The 18,905-nt window shown below is 40.8% G+C and overlaps 1 protein-coding gene and 2 pseudogenes across 3 annotated transcripts; all 3 read right to left on the bottom strand.

The window, feature by feature from the left end:
- Nucleotides 1-47: 47 nt before the first annotated feature.
- On the bottom strand, nucleotides 48-3,603 carry LOC148336943 (uncharacterized). The gene is made up of 2 exons (XM_088295843.1): nucleotides 3,193-3,603; nucleotides 48-2,202 (listed from the first exon to the last, which is right to left on the bottom strand). The coding sequence occupies exons 1-2, from the start codon at nucleotides 3,314-3,316 to the stop codon at nucleotides 524-526; spliced, it is 1,803 nt and encodes a 600-aa protein (XP_088151969.1). The 5' UTR covers nucleotides 3,317-3,603; the 3' UTR covers nucleotides 48-523.
- Nucleotides 3,604-5,974: 2,371 nt separating this feature from the next.
- On the bottom strand, nucleotides 5,975-10,713 carry LOC148336942 (uncharacterized; annotated as a pseudogene). Its single transcript, XR_015843154.1, has 2 exons — nucleotides 10,313-10,713; nucleotides 5,975-7,407 (listed from the first exon to the last, which is right to left on the bottom strand). The product of XR_015843154.1 is annotated as an uncharacterized LOC148336942 (transcript).
- A 4,051-nt stretch (nucleotides 10,714-14,764) lies between these two features.
- LOC148336941 (uncharacterized) lies at nucleotides 14,765-18,313 on the bottom strand (annotated as a pseudogene). The gene is made up of 2 exons (XR_015843157.1): nucleotides 17,855-18,313; nucleotides 14,765-15,649 (listed from the first exon to the last, which is right to left on the bottom strand). The product of XR_015843157.1 is annotated as an uncharacterized LOC148336941 (transcript).
- Nucleotides 18,314-18,905: the final 592 nt, after the last annotated feature.

The raw sequence follows: 18,905 nt of genomic DNA, 5'->3' as shown, positions 1-18,905 counted from the left end.
TATACATAGGCAGACAAGCACAATGAAGACGGATTGTTATTTTCCAGGTTTAATACGTTTAATGAAGCAAAAAGGGTGAATTATAGGGTAAAACAAACATGAATAAATTCATAGATTTATACAGGTTTACAAATCAAATTGAACAATTTCACGTTAAGTTTGCACTACATGAACCAAAGCAGAGTATGTGTGACAGTATGCTATGGTAATGCAAAAAGTGTCTTCTACAGAGCACAGTGAGAATGTTCTAATTCCAAACATGAGCTCATGAAGGCAAAAAGGATCAATATTTTACACTGCTTCCCGATGGTGTAAATTGCACGGCTGCTGCTGAATGTCTTTTTTTTTTGTTATTGAACAAAGGACAACATAATACTGCAAACTAATATTGGATCAGTAGATGGCACTAATTGATGGCATCTTTTACACTTTAATTAAAGACTAAAAACACATAGTACATACAACAAGTGCTTATTATTATGCTCCATATACACGATATACAGAATACACACATTACACAGCTTTATTGACTGCTGCTCTTCGCACCAGGACACGTGTGTGTCTTGAGCTGATCGCCACAAGAGCATCCTTCGTCACACGCATTGCAACCAAACGGCTTCTCTTCCATGTGTGTTCTTGTGTGTCTTCTTAAATGTCCACTCTCAGTGAATCCTTTCCCACAAACTGAGCAGACAAAAGGTTTCTCACCAGTGTGTGTTCTTGTGTGTCTCGTTAAATGTCCACTCTCATTGAATCTTTTGCCACAGACTGAACAGGCAAAAGGTTTCTCTCCAGTGTGTGTCCTTGTATGTTTGGTTAACTCGGACCGCTGAGAGAATTTTTTGCCACAAACGACGCAGGCAAACGGCTGCTCTCCTGTATGTTTTCTTGTGTGTATTTTTAAAAGTCCGTTCTCACTGAATGTTTTGCCACAAAACAAGCATGTAAAAGGTTTCTCTCCATCATGTCTTTTCACATGGCTTGTTAAATTTCCATTTGTTGAGAATCTTTGCCCACAAATTAAGCAGACAAAAGGTTTTTCTCCTGTGTGCGTTCTTGTGTGCGCTTTTAAAGTTGTCTTCCTGTTGAAGGTTTTTCCACAAATTGAGCAAGCAAAAGGCTTTTCACCAGTGTGTGTTCTTGCGTGTCTTGTTAAACGGGCCTTTTCAGAAAATCTTTGACCACAAACTGAGCAAGCAAAAGGTTTTTCCCCAGTGTGTGTTCTTATGTGTCTTGTTAAACGGGCCTTTTCAGAGAATCTTTGACCACAAATCGAGCAAGCACAGGGTTTTTCTCCCGTGTGCGTTCTTGAGTGTTTTGTCAAACCTTCCTTCAGAGTGAATCTTTTACCACAAACGGAGCAAACAAAAAGTTTTTCTTCCGTGTGCGTTCTTATGTGTTTTGTTAAGTCTCCCTTGTGACCAAATCTTTTACTACAAATTGAGCAGACAAAAGGTTTTTCTTCAGTGTGTGTTTGTGTGTGCCTTGTTAAAAGTGAATTCAGCGTGAAGGTTTTGCCACAAACTGAGCAGGCAAATGGTTTATCTCCAGTGTGTGTTCCTGTGTGTATTTTCAAATGTGTCTTTTCAGAGAATCTTTTACCACAAATTGAGCAGCTAAAAGGTTTCTCTCCATTATGTCTTTTTGTGTGCCTTGTTAAATGTTCTTTTCTAGAAAATCTTTGATCACAAACTGGGCAGGAAAAAGGTTTTTCTCCGGTGTGCGTTGTAGTGTGTGCCGTTAAATGTGCTTTGAGTGAGAATCTTTTATCACAAAGAGAACAAGCAAAAGGTTTTTCTCCAGTGTGTGTTCTTAAGTGTCTTTTCAACCTTGACTTGTAGACAAACGTTTTGTCACAATGAGAACATTTCACGCATTTGTTGTTAGTCTGACCTGTCATGTCACCTTTAGTGTGTTTGTCATTATCCTCATCTTCATCATGGTCAGAAGAGTGTGACGTGATATCGTCACTATCCGACAGTGGGGCCACGAGACCGTTTGCCTGTGATCCTCCACAGGATTCTCCCTCACCTTCTTCAGTCTTCACACCCACGTCAGTAAACTGAAACGTGGTGATTTCATCCTCTTGCTCTTCCTCTTTAACTTGCCGAGGCAGTGGCTCCTCCTCCTCCTCCTCCTCCAGTTTGATTTGGAGGGACTCCAGCACCTGCTGTTGAGGATGACCATCTACTTCAGTGTCATCTACAGGACACATAAAGACAAAACTGAATTTGTAATAGCTTTGCTCAGTCAAGTCTCACTGTTTCCACTTATATATTTTGATTTTGCTGAATTAGAAATTTTTCTCCCCTTTACTGTTTGAGGTAATCCATATTTTAGTAAAATAAAATAAAAAAAGCTCTCATAATATGCACGTTATGACCTCAGTATTCTCTTCCTGCTTCAACTTTGATGAGGCTGTGTTTGTCTTTGACCTTCTGTCAATGGGGAGCGTGTGCGTCAAATTTAATAAATTATACCACTGCTTTGTGTATACTTTTTCACATTTACAAAACACATTTTGTTAGAGCCATTATTCCTCTTGTCGCTTTTTTGCTCAATTTATCGACATGTGACTTGCAAACGAGGATGAGTTCAAGTTAGAAAAGTAAAAATCACATTTTCTTATCAAATGAATAAACAAAAGTATATAAGTATTGCAGCAAGGGTGCACATGAATTGCGGCTTGCAGGTAAAATGAGAATATTGCACTTCTATATATCATCATTGTGATGTTTATGTTTGTTGGCCGGCTTCATCATCTGGAGCACCTCCGCCCATCGGCTGGCAAAGAGCACATGACAGCCGTACACCGTAAGTGTGTGTTTATGTTGTTAGGTAGGGCTTAGCTGACAATTTTTCCAGTGAGAAAAAGCTTTTGCCATGTCTATGTGTCAATATAGAAGACAACGTACTACTGACAGGGAGCAACTCATATTTGTGTGTGCGCGCAGAAAGTCATTCTCATCATGGTTATAAAATAATGTCTGAGAGAGATTGAGAGAGACAGAGACAGAGAGAGAGAGACACACAGAGAGAGAGACACAGAGAGAGAGAGAGGGAAAGAGAGAGAGAGAGAGAGAGAGAGAGAGAGAGACAGGGTGGTGCACATGAAGCCTCGTGAGCTGAAGGGAACCCGTTGGATAAAAAAAAAATCAAAATAAATGAATAAAGAGATAAACGTGAGCCTACCTGCTCCGTGGACCGCAAGTGGAGCCTGGTTGAAAACGGCGTCCATTCTGTGACTTCTGCGATCTTTCTCCTCTTTTCTTCCACAAACTTCGTCGTCGCACTTTGTCGTGCCTCTTGAACACATTTTCGCACAACGATCCCAACACTTGACACTCACGCGATCTTTCTTTTGCGACGTGTAGCTCACAAAAGACGCGTTTCTTTGTTAGCGGCTAACAACCTAAGCTAAGCTAGCTGGAGAAGCTTTCAAGTGTGTCGAGACGAGTTGATCCGGACACTAAAATTACATGAATGATGTCTAAGTTCAGTCAAATTCTGATGGACGTCCTGCGATGACACTTCAGTCGTCAGGTACGAATTTGGGTACAAGAATGAAGCAAAAAAAGAGCACACAAGTAGCAGAAAAAAATAAAAAAAGTTCGGAAGCGGAAGTTGAAGCTGAACTCGGAATGGGTGTTTCCATCTTGTGGTATTAATGTATAAAATCTCCCACGGTACTCGTCTGGTGTGAATTCCCATTAACAATAAAACATATTACAGATGAAATAATAATTGAGGGTGTATGCATGACTTTCTGTGTTTTCGACGGCTTGTTTCAATGACTATGTGGCGGTTCACCCCCGTAAATGGCGGCATATTGCGCTACTCCATGTCACGTGATGAAGACAAGCTACATTGGCACGTATGTAATAGGTTTGCATGTAAAAATGACATCAACACTAAAATGCCCCAAAAATGACTGTAGTGATTTATTTTTTTTTTTTTGCAATGAGATTTACGAGAAACTGGCACGCCCCTTTTTGGAGCTCGGCTTATTTTTTCTCCGCTTCAGCGTCTACATCACAGCAGGGAGGCAAGTGACATAATATTGCTCAAATTGTCAGTTCTGTGGTCTAAAACGGCGACCGATCGCCACCAAAATGCAAATGCACATTCCTACGCTTGTCCACTTCAGCCTGTGAAAGTGTAAACGCGTTCTGCACAACAGTTTGGCTTTATTGACATCAAACGTGAGCTCATGTGATCACCTCCACAAAACCCAATATACCATGCCGATCGCTTCTCCACAAACACAAGCTGAAGTGGACATGTACAAGAATGTGCACACATACCCCGACTGGTTATATTTTGGACATTTAGCGGCGCTAAAGTCGCTTCAACTCTCTGGAGGCAGACGCGGCAGTGACAGTGCGACAGTGGATCACTTCCACAGTTGCTCATTTTCATTTAAATCAGCTAAATCCTTTTGATATGTTGAAGTGGTCACGGGTAGGGATGTCCACATGAATTTTGGTGCCAATTGATCACCGTTTTTGGACGTCATTAGCAATCAAAGTACAATGATTTCCAATGGAGAGTTTGTAATTGATCACTTCAATGACTCTGAGCGAAACATGGTGATCTGAGGGGGGCGCGGCCATATTCCTCATTAAAAGTAAGCCTTTTTCAAGTCCTCACTTATTTCCAAAACGAATAGATAAGAAAAAGAACACAATAACTAATTTGAGTTTCCTGATCAAAAAATATTAAATGATCTTGGTAGTTTATTTTTTTATTAAAATGCTAATGTGAGACTAATGCCTTTTAAACCCAAAGTCTTTATTGAAAAATTGGAAGTAATGTGTCCTCTCTGTCAAGCCTCCGATGCGTGTACCAAGCAAACTGGGAGCGAGTATTTGATTATATTTCCCACCATATTATTCGTATTTTATTTTATTCATATTATTTGAAGGAATCCCCCTTCATGAGCCATCACCTGACCATGGTGGAGGGGTTTGCGTGTCCCAATTATCCAAGGAGCTAAATTGTCTATGGCTTTTTGCCCCTCGCAGGGCTACCCATGGCGAATAGGCCCTAGGTGAGGGACCAGCCCAAGCACAGCTCAAAAGGCCCCTATAATGATGATAAACATTGGAGGGCCTCATAGGCGAGTGCCTGGTGGCAGCCGGGCCCATCCTGAAAGGTAAACGTGGGTTTCCCTTCACATGGGCTCACCACCTGTAGGAGGGGCCAAAGGACAGCTGTGGCACTCCGATCTCTGGCTACAGAAGCTGGCTCTAGGGACATGGAATGTCTCTCTCCAAGCTCCTCCACCCCTTGGAACCTGCCCGCTGCCTCAGGTCTGCGGACCACATGCTGTTGGAGGTGCCGGGGACTAAGTGCAGCCTCAGGTGGGGTGGATTGTGCCTTTTCTGTTGCCTGTCCTTCCCTAGAGAATGAGCTTCCATTGAATGTTAGGCAAGTCCCCTCTCTGGTGTTTGAATTTGTGTTCTAATTTCCCACTAATTGATATTACACCATATGAAACGCACTGTTACATTTCCAGCTGTTGTAAAATGCGCTATATAAATAAAGTTGTATTGCATTGTGTTCTATAACAGCATGTTGGTCTTGCTGGGTGGCCGTGGCTCAATTGCTAGAGCGGGTTTTTCCCCAAGTGGCCTGAGGTTTGTCCGTTTCAATCTCAGCTGTTTTTGCTGCTGCTCTTGCTACTGACACCAGCAAGACCAGTACAACACACACAAAAACATGCTGGTCTATGCTGTTTTTAGCAAAGACAGGGAGCATACTATGCAACCTGAATGGCTGTCTATTTTGGACCAAAGGGAAGAAGTTGAGCATGTTTCCCACGCTGTTCAATGCTGATTGGTTCAGTTTACTGTCAACTGAATGGTTCAGTGGGCCGTTCCGGCTAAATTGTAGGCCAGTCTCTCTGGAAAAAAAAGGAGAGTAACAATAGGCCAGTATCAATCCTCCTGAGGAAATGATATAACACCATAGCTCTTGTGTCACAAATCAGTTTATTGGCTTAACATCATCATCATCAAAACAAACGCTGAACTGTTCAAAATACAAAGTGGAACATAAACCTACAAACATCACACAAGGAAATATTTTACTGGTTTGCAGCGTTTGCAAGAGGGAAAGAATACAAAAAGGTCATACAAAACTAATCCTGAATATCTCGAAACTTCTTCACGAGCTTCTACCGCGTCTTTTAATTTCCTGACTGAACTGCCTATCTTGAGGAGACGAGTGCGCCAACTAGTCCTAAAGCCTGCAATGCCTTGCCCAAATTATCATAGAAACCAACAAAAAATACTGAAAACAATTACTGTTTCAAAAGTGCCAACGTTTTCTTCGCATAATCATCAGGGGAATCCTGTTATTGTTAAGTTTTATCTTCGTCACATTTTTGTTTTATCCTCCATGTGTGTTACTTTGTGTGTTGTTAAGCTCTGTTGTGCAGCAAAGCTTTTGTCGCACACTCAGCAGGCAAAAGGTGTGTCTTCAGTGTGCGTTCTTGCGATGTCTAGCTAAATGAATCTTTTGTGAGAAACATTGACCACAAAGAGAGCAAGTAAAAGGTTTTTCTCTAGTGTGTATTCTTGTGTGTATTGTTAAAGCTTGCTTTCTGGAGAATCTTTGACCACAAATTGAGCAAGCAAAAGGTTTCTCTCCAGTGTGTATTCTTGTGTGCGTTGTCAAGTTTATTTTTATGGAGAATATTTTGCCACAAACGGAACAGGCAAAAGGTTTCTCCCCAGTGTGTGTTCTTGTGTGTGATGTTAAGTACGCTTTTGAGGAGAATCTCTTACAACAAACTGAACAGCGAAAACGTTTCTCTCCAGTGTGCGTTCCCGTGTGTCTTGTTAAATGAGACATTGTGGAGAATTGCTTACCACAATCTGAGCAGGCAAAAGGTTTCTCCCCCGTGTGTTTTCTCATGTGCACGTTCAAACTCCCCTTACGACTAAATGTTTTCCCACAAAGAGAACAGGTGCAGCGTTTGTCATCAGTATGTGATGTCATTTGTATTTTCGAGTGCCCATCATGATCATTATCAGAAGAGTGTGACGTTATATTGTCTCTATCTGGCAGTGGCGCTAAGAGGCTGTCTGCCTGCGCTCCTCTGGCACCTTCTGCTGTCATATGTTGATTTGAGATACTGCTTGGAGGGTCTGCTACTCTGCTCCCCTCACTCGAACTTTTGGCTTCATCATCTTCACTCTTTAAAGGGTCCAAGGTGAATCGTAACTGGGTAACATCATCCTCTTGTTCCTCTTTAACCTGGGGAGGCTCTACCTCAACTTCCTCTTTAATGAGAAGGATCACTGGATCCTCTTCCCTCTTTAATCTTGGCTTGCTCGTCCTCCTCTTTCCCTTTAATGTGAGGAGACTTTGGCTCAGGACAAAAATATTTTTCAATGACATCTGCAGCACACAAGAATACAAACACACATGATTTGGTCAAGTTAAATCTCTGGTATATCAAATCAAATTCCCCACTGAATTGAAATGAAATACCAATGAACCTAATTCTGCCTCCCCCCGTAAAACTGTTTTACATGAAAAATAGTAGTATGGCAAAATACTAAAATTAAAACATAAGAAGAGAAACTGATGTTATACAAGTGCCACTGGGGCTGAAAGAAACACACATACAATAACATAATTCGTTCGGGATCGACCAGTAGATCGTGATTGACGTTCAGAATAGATTTGTTAATTTTTATTAGTTTTAGGGAAAATGATTAGTTTGAGTTTTTATTATTTTTAGTATTTTGTAATGTGGTGTATTTTTCAGGTGGGATTTTTTTTTTAAGTTAACAAGTATTGCTCAATAAAACCTCATATTGCCCGTGGCCGCAGCATGACATGGCGTAAGAACTGCTTCATCAATGTAGCAAGAGTCGTGACACATGCTGTTGAATAGAATGATTAGCTGGACATTTTTTTAACCTATATCTCTGTTTGCAATTGAACTCGATCTTAAACTCTTTACGGCAGGCATGTCAGATATACGGCCCGCGGGCCGGGCACGGCCCGTTGGATTATTTATTCCGACCCATCATAATTTCTGTGTATGTAAAAAAAAGAAGCGAGTCTCTAGCTCATCTCTATCAAAAGTTATGATTTTTTTTTTAAATAAATACAAACCAAATGCTCCCTCCGGCCGCTAGAAGGCATTAAATGTGTATAAGCGCTCACGTCCAGCATGCGGCATTCACACGAGTTAGTCACAAGACGCATTAGCAACGTGATGTGTACAAGTGAAAAATAAACCAGCAAACGTGCTTTACCATTCACCACTACTGAACAAGTACTCAAGCACTTCTTTGATCTGCAAGGGGGACATTGGAAAGTTCATGGAGAAGAAGGGACGCCCAGCAAAGGAACTAAAATGCAAGGAATGGGTGCAGGATCTTGCATTCATGGTTGACATTACACAACACTTGAATACGCTTACTACATTGCACGATCGTAACAGAATTGTCATCAATATTACGACAGCATAAGTGCGATCAAGATGAAACTGTCACTGTGGGAGACGCAGCTATCCAACTGTGACACCGCGCATTTCTCTTGTCTCACAGTTGTGCGTCCGAAGGCACCAGTCCGCCCCGATAATGACTTGGATAAATATAAAGACAACATAACAGATTTGCTCTGGGAGTTTGAGCAGAGGTATCAGGTATTCAGGGAACTTGCGAACAATTTTGGCTTTTTTTTCACTCGACATTTACAGAGAAGTCTTCTGATATGCCATCTGACATTCAACTCGAGTTTATTGACTAGCAGTGCGATGACGCTATTAAAGATAAATTTGGGCCCGTGGGATTGGATACGTTTTATCAATATCTTGTGCCAGGTTACCCCAAATTAACAGCCAGGGCTGCAAAGGTTCTATCTTTGTTTGAGACTACGTATCTTTGTGAACGGGTGTTCTCCATAATGGACAATAATAAAACAATGCAGCGCTCAAGGTTAACAAATACATACTTGAATGGCATTGTTAAATGTGCTACAACTCAGGATTTGACACTTAATATTGATGCACTTGTGAAGGAAAAAAAATGTCAAATTTCAGGAGTGCAGTGAGAGAGAGAAAAAAAAGTGTGATCACACTAAATGTGTTTGCACTCATGAATACAGATCATTAAAAACAAGATTAATCTGGTTTCATATTAAAGACTGTGCAGTATGTTCTTAGCTTCATTGGACCGAGCCGAGTAGTTTGATCTAATCTAGTCTAATCTTATTGCCCATACATTGCTATAACTTTTTATTTATTTTTTTTTATTTCAAAGCAGTATGACAATGAAGGTGAAAATATTTTTTTCATAGCTCCCACTTCAGTTTGTTTAGGATGGCAAGTTGTTCAAGTGTAAAACTGCATTCACTCAACTGTGAAAATAAACCAGTTGTTAACTCATTCACTGCCAAAAAAGAAAACATTTTTTCCATTGTATGTGACTAAATATGTTGTGCTTAGAAAAGATCCCTTCTCATCGGTGATTATACAGTAATATTGGGGATATGCTACAAATGTGGGCTGAATGATAAAGCATAATACTGAAAAACAAAGCTAAATATTTGGAGTTGACATTCTTTTACTGATCCCGCCCACCTGAGAAGAGAAAGTCTGGACACGGTCCCAGAGCCAAACTGATTTTGACATGCCTGCTTTTGGATCAGAGAAACTTCATAGACAATACATTAAAGTCATAATAGAAAAACAGCCAAACAGGTACAAGTAAAAACAAATATGGTAATAATAATAATAACAACAGCAATGATAATAATCACAAAAATAATTATCTACATTGACAGTAGCACGTATTTACTTGTATTCTTTTATACGTTTTAATATAGTGTATATTGAGCACTAAGAAAATAAGTCGTTTATCAACACACAAATAAAATAAACACATTTGATTCCGCGGAATGACAAACGTCAGCAAGAAAATGCAAAGGCAGGCGCCTCCATCGAGGAATCATGAGGCAGCGTTCGCAACATGCCAGGGCTTCTGCGACCCCGGCCGCGGACACAATAGGCGCTTGCTCTTACTGCGTCGGCTTTTGCATTGTATTCTTCTGTCATTTTTTGGTCCGACGTCGGATTGGTGTTCAGAGGTCTTTAAGGCCACTCGTCCGTCGTCGTGTCACTTGGCCACCCTACCGAAAACGTTGTGGTCACGCCCCCCACCAACGGCCACAGCAGTAGTTTGTGAGCCAGTTAAAGCCGTACGGGTGTTACAGGGGCCTCCAACACACCACTGTATTGTTCCAAATACCAAGACGCTAATAAACAAGTGACAGCGAGAAGTGAACTAACCTGATCTGCATAAGACGACATGAGCCTGCTTGCCAAGCGATTCCCGTAGTAGGTGTCGTTCCGTCTCTTCATTTGTGGCACGAAATTCCTCTGCGTACTTTGGTCTCGTTCTCGCACACATTTTCGCAAGAGGATCAACACTACTATAGACACTCTCCCTGTTCAGCGACGTGTTGCTAACGACACACGTCGTGACACCGTTCGTGAGCTAACTGAGCTAAACTAAGAACACTCAAGAAGCTTCAACGTGCACCGAGTCGTCTTACAATGAGCACGAAGCTTGAGAGAGGAGAAAAACGTCTTTTAGTGCCAGAGAAAATAGGGATGTGCGTCATAAGACGAGTCTTCGCTACATTTAGAACAAGTCAGGTGTGGGTACTTGATGTCATCTGGGTCCTATGGTGGCCTGCGCGCCTGCGGATGACGTCACGCTCCATAACATATATTTTTGTAATATATTTATTTGCCTCCATGTTTGTCACCTCTGTTTGTTGTGTTTGTATGTTATGAGTTACTAAATAATAATACAAAAAAAATAAAGTACATTTACTGCTACTTTTACGAGGATCATCCTTTTTTTTTGCGAGGATTATCCTTCAGTGTCGTGCGTGGCACTGCGTGCCTACCGAAGACGTCACGTCAATAAATGTTCTGTTACTTTGGGAATCAGACTGTGGTTAAGAGTCGGAGGGAAAACATGGAAATGCTTTATCCCCAAATATTTTAGGAGGGAAAAAAAAAAGAGGAAAATAAATATATGTGAGAAATGCGTGATTAGAGCGTGACGACGAACACACGCAAAGAAATATAAAATGAAATTAAAAAAAGGACCCCGTACACATCAAGCAAGTCGATCACATCTAAGACCAACAACATATATGCAGTTACCTGGAATGCTTTCGGAGCTGTTGGAGCTGTCTTCGCTGCATTTCCATCACACCGTCTTGGTGCAGCAGGCTGAGGAGGAGGAGAAATTGGGTTCTGCCAGGGTCCTGGAGCTGCACTGCCCAAAACGGTGACAGCGTGGAGATACATTGTACATTCGCTCTCAACGATCAGTTTGGTGCACTTTAGAAATAAGTAACACATATGCTCAAAATGTAATTAATTACGATTTCATCAATAATTTGGGTAAACTGCTAAAAAAAAAAACAATAACAAAAAAAACCCATCTAATACCGACACCGGTAAGAATTGTTTATTGAAGCTACGCGAGAAGTATACGGAAGTAATCCAGACGTAGTACGGCATTGCCACTTGCACATACTTTAATCGACAGTCTTGTCAACTTTTATTGAAACCTCGTGAGTTTGTTGAAGATAGAGAGTGGGGTGTCCGGCTGGTATCGCTATCATTATCATCATCATCATCATCATCTTCATGCGTGTGACGTCATGTCGCCACAATCTGACAGTGGCTCTAAGAGGCTGTCTGCTTGTGCTCCTCTGTCACCTCCTGTTGTGATGTGATGACTTGAGCTGCTGCTTGGAGGCTCCGCCCCTCTGTTCTCCCCCCCTTCCATCTTTGTCTTCTCGGTCAATGGAACGAAGATCAATGACCACTTGGGGATGTAATGCTCATCTTCCTATTCAATGTAAGCGATAGCTGGCCCCCTCTTCCTTTTTTATGCAAAAAGACGCCTCCTCAATGCGTAGGGGCACGTCTTCTTCTTCATCTCTAAGGTCATGGTATTCCGTCCTCTCCTTTTTAATGTGGGGAGACCCCTGCAGCTCAGAATGGCGTTTACTGATGTCTGCACGACACAAGAAAGCAAATACACATTTGGATTTTTCATGTTATTTCTTTATCAACACTGCTTATCCTGGACAGTGTCTCACAAAGTTGTTTATATAGAATGTCCCAGCTGACCTAATAACAGATTCCAAAAACTCAAACTCATTTTTTTCCATCAACTTGCAAGTCGCTCATAACATTTGCAACTGGAAAATAGGACGTGATTTTAACCACCCCCATCCCCTTGTAGGCCAACATGAAATAACACAATGGGGGACGGACAAAATTGCGAGGGTTGTTACTTACTTACATATTATTAGGCCACAAATATACTCAGCAAATTAGAGTGAATGAGTTTGACAGCCGAGATTTCAAAATTGATGCAAGTGGTGCGATACCATTGTCTGATTTCCATATCCACATGGCGGTAAAGTGGGCAGCCATCTTCAATTCCATGGGCCTTATTGTGCTTTTCTCAAGAGTCCAAGGAGTATTTGATCCAAGATCGGTGCTTGCATCACAATTTGAGCAACTTTGAAGTTACCATCATCTGCAGTAAATTGGAACTTTGCACGTGTGCAACTTACCCGTACCTCTGCAAAGTCGTTGCTGAAAAATTAAGAGTAATAAATGAACAAACCTGTTTTGCATAGCACAACGCGAGTCTGCAGCTTGCAAACGCCGTCCGCTAGTTGAAGGCATCTCGTCTTCTCCTCTTTTGTTCAACATACTTCCTCCTCGCGCCGCACTGACCCCCTTGAACACATTTTCGCACCACGGTCACAACATGTCGCACTCCCACTTGATCTCATCTTGTGCTGCTGTTAAACTAGACTCTTTGTTAGCAGCTAGCGAGCAGTGCTAAGCTATGCGAGACTCGCATGAGATGTTTCGACCTAGAGGAAACCTTTCAATGTTAAAAGCTGCTGCTCACTCGTTTGCAAGCTTTGGTGTCAATGCGAGCCAGAGGGCACTTTGACGTCAATTCCAGTCACCAACAGAGGGCGGTGTGAGGCCAAAATGGCAACCCAGTGACATGGGAAAATGTTTTATTGTTATTTCATCCATGTTTTGACCAATCAGGAGAGAATTGCACTCAAACGGCAGCAAAATCGAGCTCCGTGCACTTTTTGTTAGACTTTTAAAACAAAATTGTCTATTTTTCAAGAATTAAAAAAGTTGTAACATGTTGTAAATCACTAAAGTTGTTTAATAAACATTTACTTAAAGGCAATAAAAATAAACCAAGTTTTATTTTTCAAAGTTTTGACGCCACTTTATCCCCGCTTTCTACAAATGAATGTACAAATGTACACTTAAAAAATCAACTACTAATAATCAGCATCGGCCCTGAAAATAGCAAATCGGTCTATCACTAATTTTGACGTATCACTGCATCTGCCTTTTCTAAAAATCTGAATGCCGATAATCTCTCTATTTAAATTGTGTGAACATCAGGGAAATATTTATTCAAATTTTAATTGATTTTATGAAAAAGTTAAGAGTTGTATTAGTTTTTTTTAGATTTTGACGCCAATATGTTTCTTGTACTGAAACTGAATATCGGCTCCAAATATATAAAATAAATATATGATTGTTCACAATTTTGCACCTATGGTTTAGACTGGACTACGATTGGTCTTTTTTGTATTGCATAATTTTAGAGGAGCTACATTGTTAATTTTTTTCAAAAATCCGATTCTCCTCGTTTGTCTACTTGGACGTTCAGTAAAATCCCTCTTCCGCCTGACGCTGACTGCTGATTGTTTTTTCGTGATGACATGTGCGTAGCTGAGATCAAATGAACTGAGAAAAGAACGAATCGATTCAGGAACTGATCCACTCACTCACCGAAAAGATTCATTCTTTTTTCGTGGCACGAACTGAAAGTCAACTGTACTCAGAAAAAAACGAAGTGGGGCATTCTTATTAATTCTATTGTCAGTAAATAACAGCGATAGGACGAGCGTTTGCGAAGACGAAAGACGAATATTTTGTGGTTTGGCATCAGTGTGAATATAGACCGGAATAAATCGAGCTTGGTGAGTCCATACCACTGACGCCAACTACAACTGGTCATCAGCACATTTATTTGTCTTAAAATGATGCATGCTCAAGAATCTTTTAGCACAGACACACTGCAACTGAATGGTTGTTCCCCGTATGTTGATTCTTAAGTTTCACCTGGCAGAGAACCTTTTACCACATACTGAGCAGGAACATGTTGCTGTCCAGTATGTGATCTTGTGTGTATTGTTAAATTTAACTTAAATGTGAATCTCTCCCCACAAATTGAGCAGGCAAAAGGTTTCTCCCCAGTGTGTGTTCTTGTGTGATTTGTAAAGTGTCCCCTTTGAGAGAATTTCTGACCACAAACCGAGCAGGAAAAGGGTTTGTCCTCAGCATGTGTTTTTGCGTGTATTGTTAAATGTGCCTTTTTGGAGAACGTTTTATTACAAACTGAGCAGACAAAAGACTGGTCTCCAGTGTGTCGTCTTGCATGTTTTTCCAAACGGAGCTTCAAAGTGAATCTTTTACCACAATCTAAACAGGCAAACCTTTTCTCCCCAGTATGTGTTCTTTTATGTGTTGTTAGGCTTGTTTGTCTAGAGAATGTTTTCCCACATACTGAACAAGTAAAAGGTTTCTCACCAGTGTGCGTTCTTATGTGTCTTATTAAATCTGTCTTCATACTGAATCGGCTACTACAAATAGAGCAAGGAAAAGGTTTTTCCCCGGTGTGTATTCTACAGTGTCTTATCAAATCTGTTTTCATAGTGAACTGTCTGCCACAAACTGAGCAGGCAAAAGGTTTTTCTCCAGTGTGTGTTCTAGTGTGTCTTATTAAGTATGCCTTCAAAGTGAATCGTCTACCACAACTTGAACAGGGAAAAGGTTTTTCTCCAGTGTGTGTTCTTGTGTGTCTTATTAAATCTATCTTCAAAGCAAATTGTCTACCACAAACTGAGCAAGCAAAAGGTTTTTCACCAGTGTGTGTTCTTGTGTGTCTTATTAAATGTCCCTTCTCAATGAATCTTTTACCACAAATGGAACAGGCAAACGGTTTCTCCCCTGTGTGTGTTCTATTGTGTGTCACAAGAGTTGTTTTTCTCGAGAATCTTTTAGAACAAACCGAGCAAGCAAAAGGTTTCTCCCCACTGTCATCCTCATTGTTGTCATCCTCGTCAGTCTCAGAAGAGTGTGATGTTATGTCATCACTATCAGATAGTGGAGCCAAGAGATCATCAGATTGTGCTCCTCCACAGTGGTCTCCAGCGTCTTCTGTTATCACATGTTGACTTAAGCTGCTACTTGCAGGCTCCGCCTCTTGGTTCTCCGCACTCTGACTTTTCTCTTCATCTTCTTCACTTTTCACGACAAAACAAGTAAATGGAAACTTGGTGTGATCATCCTCCTTTTCTTTTTTATAGGACGGAGGCTCATCTTCCTCCTCTTTGACATGGGTGGTCGCCACTTCATTTTTAATGTGAGAGTTATCTGGCTCCTCCTCTTTAATGTAAATGAGCAGCGACTGCTCTTCCTCTTTGATGTGGAGGTACTCTCGATCCTGTTGCTGCGACATGACCTCTTTTTCACTGGTGCCTGCGGGACAAAAGATGACAAAGAAACAAGGGATGGTCAATTCTTATACTGTGACTAATGTTTTGTAAGAGGGTTGTCACACCGGTTGGTAGTACTTGGAACACATTTTATTTCACCAACAAGATGCGCTGTCTCTCAATCAAGTTATTATAGGTTGTGTTAGCCATGTTTTTACTCACACACACGCGCACACACCCCAACACACCCCCACACACACACCCTCTCACACACACACCTGCTCTGCGCTGTCATTAACCGTCCTCCCAAATACAACAAGTAGTTTCTGAATGACTTTTCAAATCTTCTTGCCGAAATCATTCTGACATATGATCACGTCCTGTTGATGGGGAATTTTAATATTCACATGTGCTGTCCTGAAAATGGACTGGCAAAGAACTTTGTCAGACTCATCAATTCCTTCAATCTGACCTCACTACTTCTAAACAAGGACATACGTTAGATCTTGTCCTTGCTTTAGGTCTACCTGTCTCAAATTTAGAAGTGATAGACAATGTGATTTCTGATCATATGACTGTGCTCTTTGATGTCGTGTTTTCCTCGACTGCGGTTAAACCTGCTACCAGTGAGTGCAGCCGTCGGATTTTTAACCCTCTCGCTGCTCGTCGGTTCTTTGATGCTTTTGATCACATTCTAATTGTATATATTTTTAGTAGTTGTATTCAACTTTTGTGCACTCTTTGTTAGGGCTGTCTCTATCTGATATCGGTCTTATATCATCCAAAAAAACACTATCGGATTTGATCAATTTGTATCCCAAATCTTCGATATTAGCACTCATAGCCAAGCAGTGGATTCCCAAACCGGTTCCTGGTCTTGTGTCAGGCAGTGTCTCGATCAAGCATGCAGAGTCTATGTGCGCAATCAAAGAAACCACTCCGGTAAGGAAGATTTGGGGGTGCACTTTGTGCAGGCACCAACATTTCATGACGTGGTAAATGAAAGAAATTATAGGTTGTACATTAGTACTAGCTGAGAACTTGAATTAGATTTGTAGCGCAGGCGCGCCTCGGTGCCTTTTCCTTTTCAACTTTGATGCTGGATATTACAATAATGTGGACTTAATCTAAATTGGATTACGGTAAAGATCAACGAGTTGACGAGCACTTTGAACATCCCGAGGAGATCGCGTGACCGACGGGATATACGTGCATTGCTTCCGACTCTGGCAGACGCTTAAAGTGGCGGGGGTCATGTGTAAACAAAAGATGGACTACTTAGGAGTGAGTAGGGAACCATCTAGTCAGTGAGGACACTTTGCAACATCATCGAGTTACAACGAAATGTGAGCAGAAGCTCGGGGTAGGATGCGGTTAAGGAAATACATTTACCAGCGTTCAAAAAGCAATTGAATGTTATCACATTACATTAATCTTACGGCACTTTGATTACATTACTAACTGCATCTTTAACAGGATTTAGTAATTGTATGTATGTATCCATTTAAGAGTCGGATGCTGCCCATGTTTGGAATAAATGGGTCATATATTCTCATACCTACTGTTGTTGACTATTGTGATTCCGTTAACAGTATAACTTGATCAAGTCTCTTCTAACAATTCATACTACAAAAATAAATTACAGCATGTATCATTCCTGCTCATATTGTATCGGGCAATATCAGAATGTGACTTTACTCAAGGCCGCAATATCGGTATCGGATTGGAAGTGGAAAATGTTCTTTCTGACACGTACCCCAGGGTAAAGACATTTATATTGGAGTATGTGCAGTTTTGGCATCATTGTCTTAAAACTGCTTTTCATTTTTTGTCTTTTGGCTTGTTGTGTTTTTTTCTGTCTTTAGTATTAATTTGAGTTATTGTCTGACTTATTTTTGCTGCATGTAAAGCACTTTGTATACAGCAATGGTGGTCTTCAAGTGCGCTATAAATACAGTTGAATTTAGTCTCAGAAGAAACGTCCACAAACGTTATCGAAAGAAGTACCAGTGTCACAAAGTTTTTTTTGTTCATACTTGTCCCTTTTTAAGGCGCCGTTTCAAGTATTTTCAGACTTGGCAACTCAACGACTTGGCTATTTATTGGAAAAGGAATGATCATGATCATTGAAAACATTTGTGGCATTGACAGATTTTATAGTTGAGAACCTTCACGATCTCAAACAACATGAAAAACACGTCAGTCTTTCGTTACTAAACACACGCGCATAAGAAGTGAGCGAGCAAACCTGTTGCGTGGAGCACACTTGGAAGCAGCTCGCAATCAGCGTCCAGCTGCTGACGTAGCTTGCGCTTCTCTTTTGTTCCACAACGTAATTCCACGCGCTCTGCAGTCCTTCTTGCGCACATTTTTATACGACGATCACAACACTAAACCTTCACACTTGCGTTATCTCCAATTAGCGCCGTGTCGCCAACAAAAGCGTTTCTGTATAAGACAAGTGTGATCTGGTGTCGTTTTATCAGGTCCTTCGGTGGCCGAGGCGCTTGCTGATGACGTCACAACCCATAACATAATTCTGTCACATATTTATTTCCCTCCATTTTTGTCACCCCCTGTCTGTTGTCTTTGTAGATTCCGAGTTACCAAAAAAAAGAATAAAAAGATGAAAGAAAGTGCATTACTGCCATATTGGCAAGGTCGTTCTTTTGCTACGTCACTTCCGCATACGTCCCGACATTGCCTACCCGCGGTCAGTACCAGATGTGATCAGGCTGCAAGATTGTATATATATATACTTTGAAATTCTTAATAAAACGTGTTCGAGTAACCATAAACCATAAGCCAAAAACAAAAAAGGCACGGAACATGCCTACTATAGCGTGACGACTTCGGTAGGCCCGCAGGGATTATAGTGAGCCAATTATAAAATTCTTTGTATTTTCAATTAATTTTATCATTCTTCATACTATTTTTTTATTCACAAACAGAAATGTTTAAAATCCCCTCCAGATTCGTGCCTTTTCGGTTGGAGTTGAAATCTCTCTATAAAATTATTAACAATAAAAAAGCAATAAGATATTGACATTTTCACACATATGGATTAACATCTAATATATAACGAAGTACGATCAATTAACCTTACAGAAAGCTAATAGGAACACATTGTTTATTTTTAAATGCCTTAGTTTTGTATTGATTACTCCAAAACAGATTGATAAAATAGAAAATGCAAATTAATATAATTTTCCTGAATAAAAAAATCATACATGAATTGAGCTCGTTATTGAAAAAAATGGATCATCCTGGCTGGATGATTTCTCTAAAAGGGGGAAAGT

Source organism: Idiotropiscis lumnitzeri, chromosome 5 (genome assembly GCF_059441095.1).
Source record: "Idiotropiscis lumnitzeri isolate Australia: NSW breed Sydney's pygmy pipehorse chromosome 5, RoL_Ilum_1.0, whole genome shotgun sequence".
Taxonomy (NCBI): Eukaryota; Metazoa; Chordata; class Actinopteri; order Syngnathiformes; family Syngnathidae; genus Idiotropiscis; species Idiotropiscis lumnitzeri.
Note: the sequence above shows the minus strand (reverse complement) of the source record. Positions and strands in the feature narration are given on the sequence as shown.

What these genes read in the sequence shown, in the direction of transcription:
- LOC148336943 (XM_088295843.1), bottom strand. Translation starts at nt 3,316, where the DNA reads ATGTGTTCAAGAGGCACGACAAAGTGCGACGACGAAGTTTGTGGAAGA. An exon ending in ACTTGCGGTCCACGGAGCAG is followed by an intron (nt 2,203 to 3,192) that starts GTAGGCTCACGT and finishes TGTGTCCTGTAG; the next exon opens with ATGACACTGAAGTAGATGGT.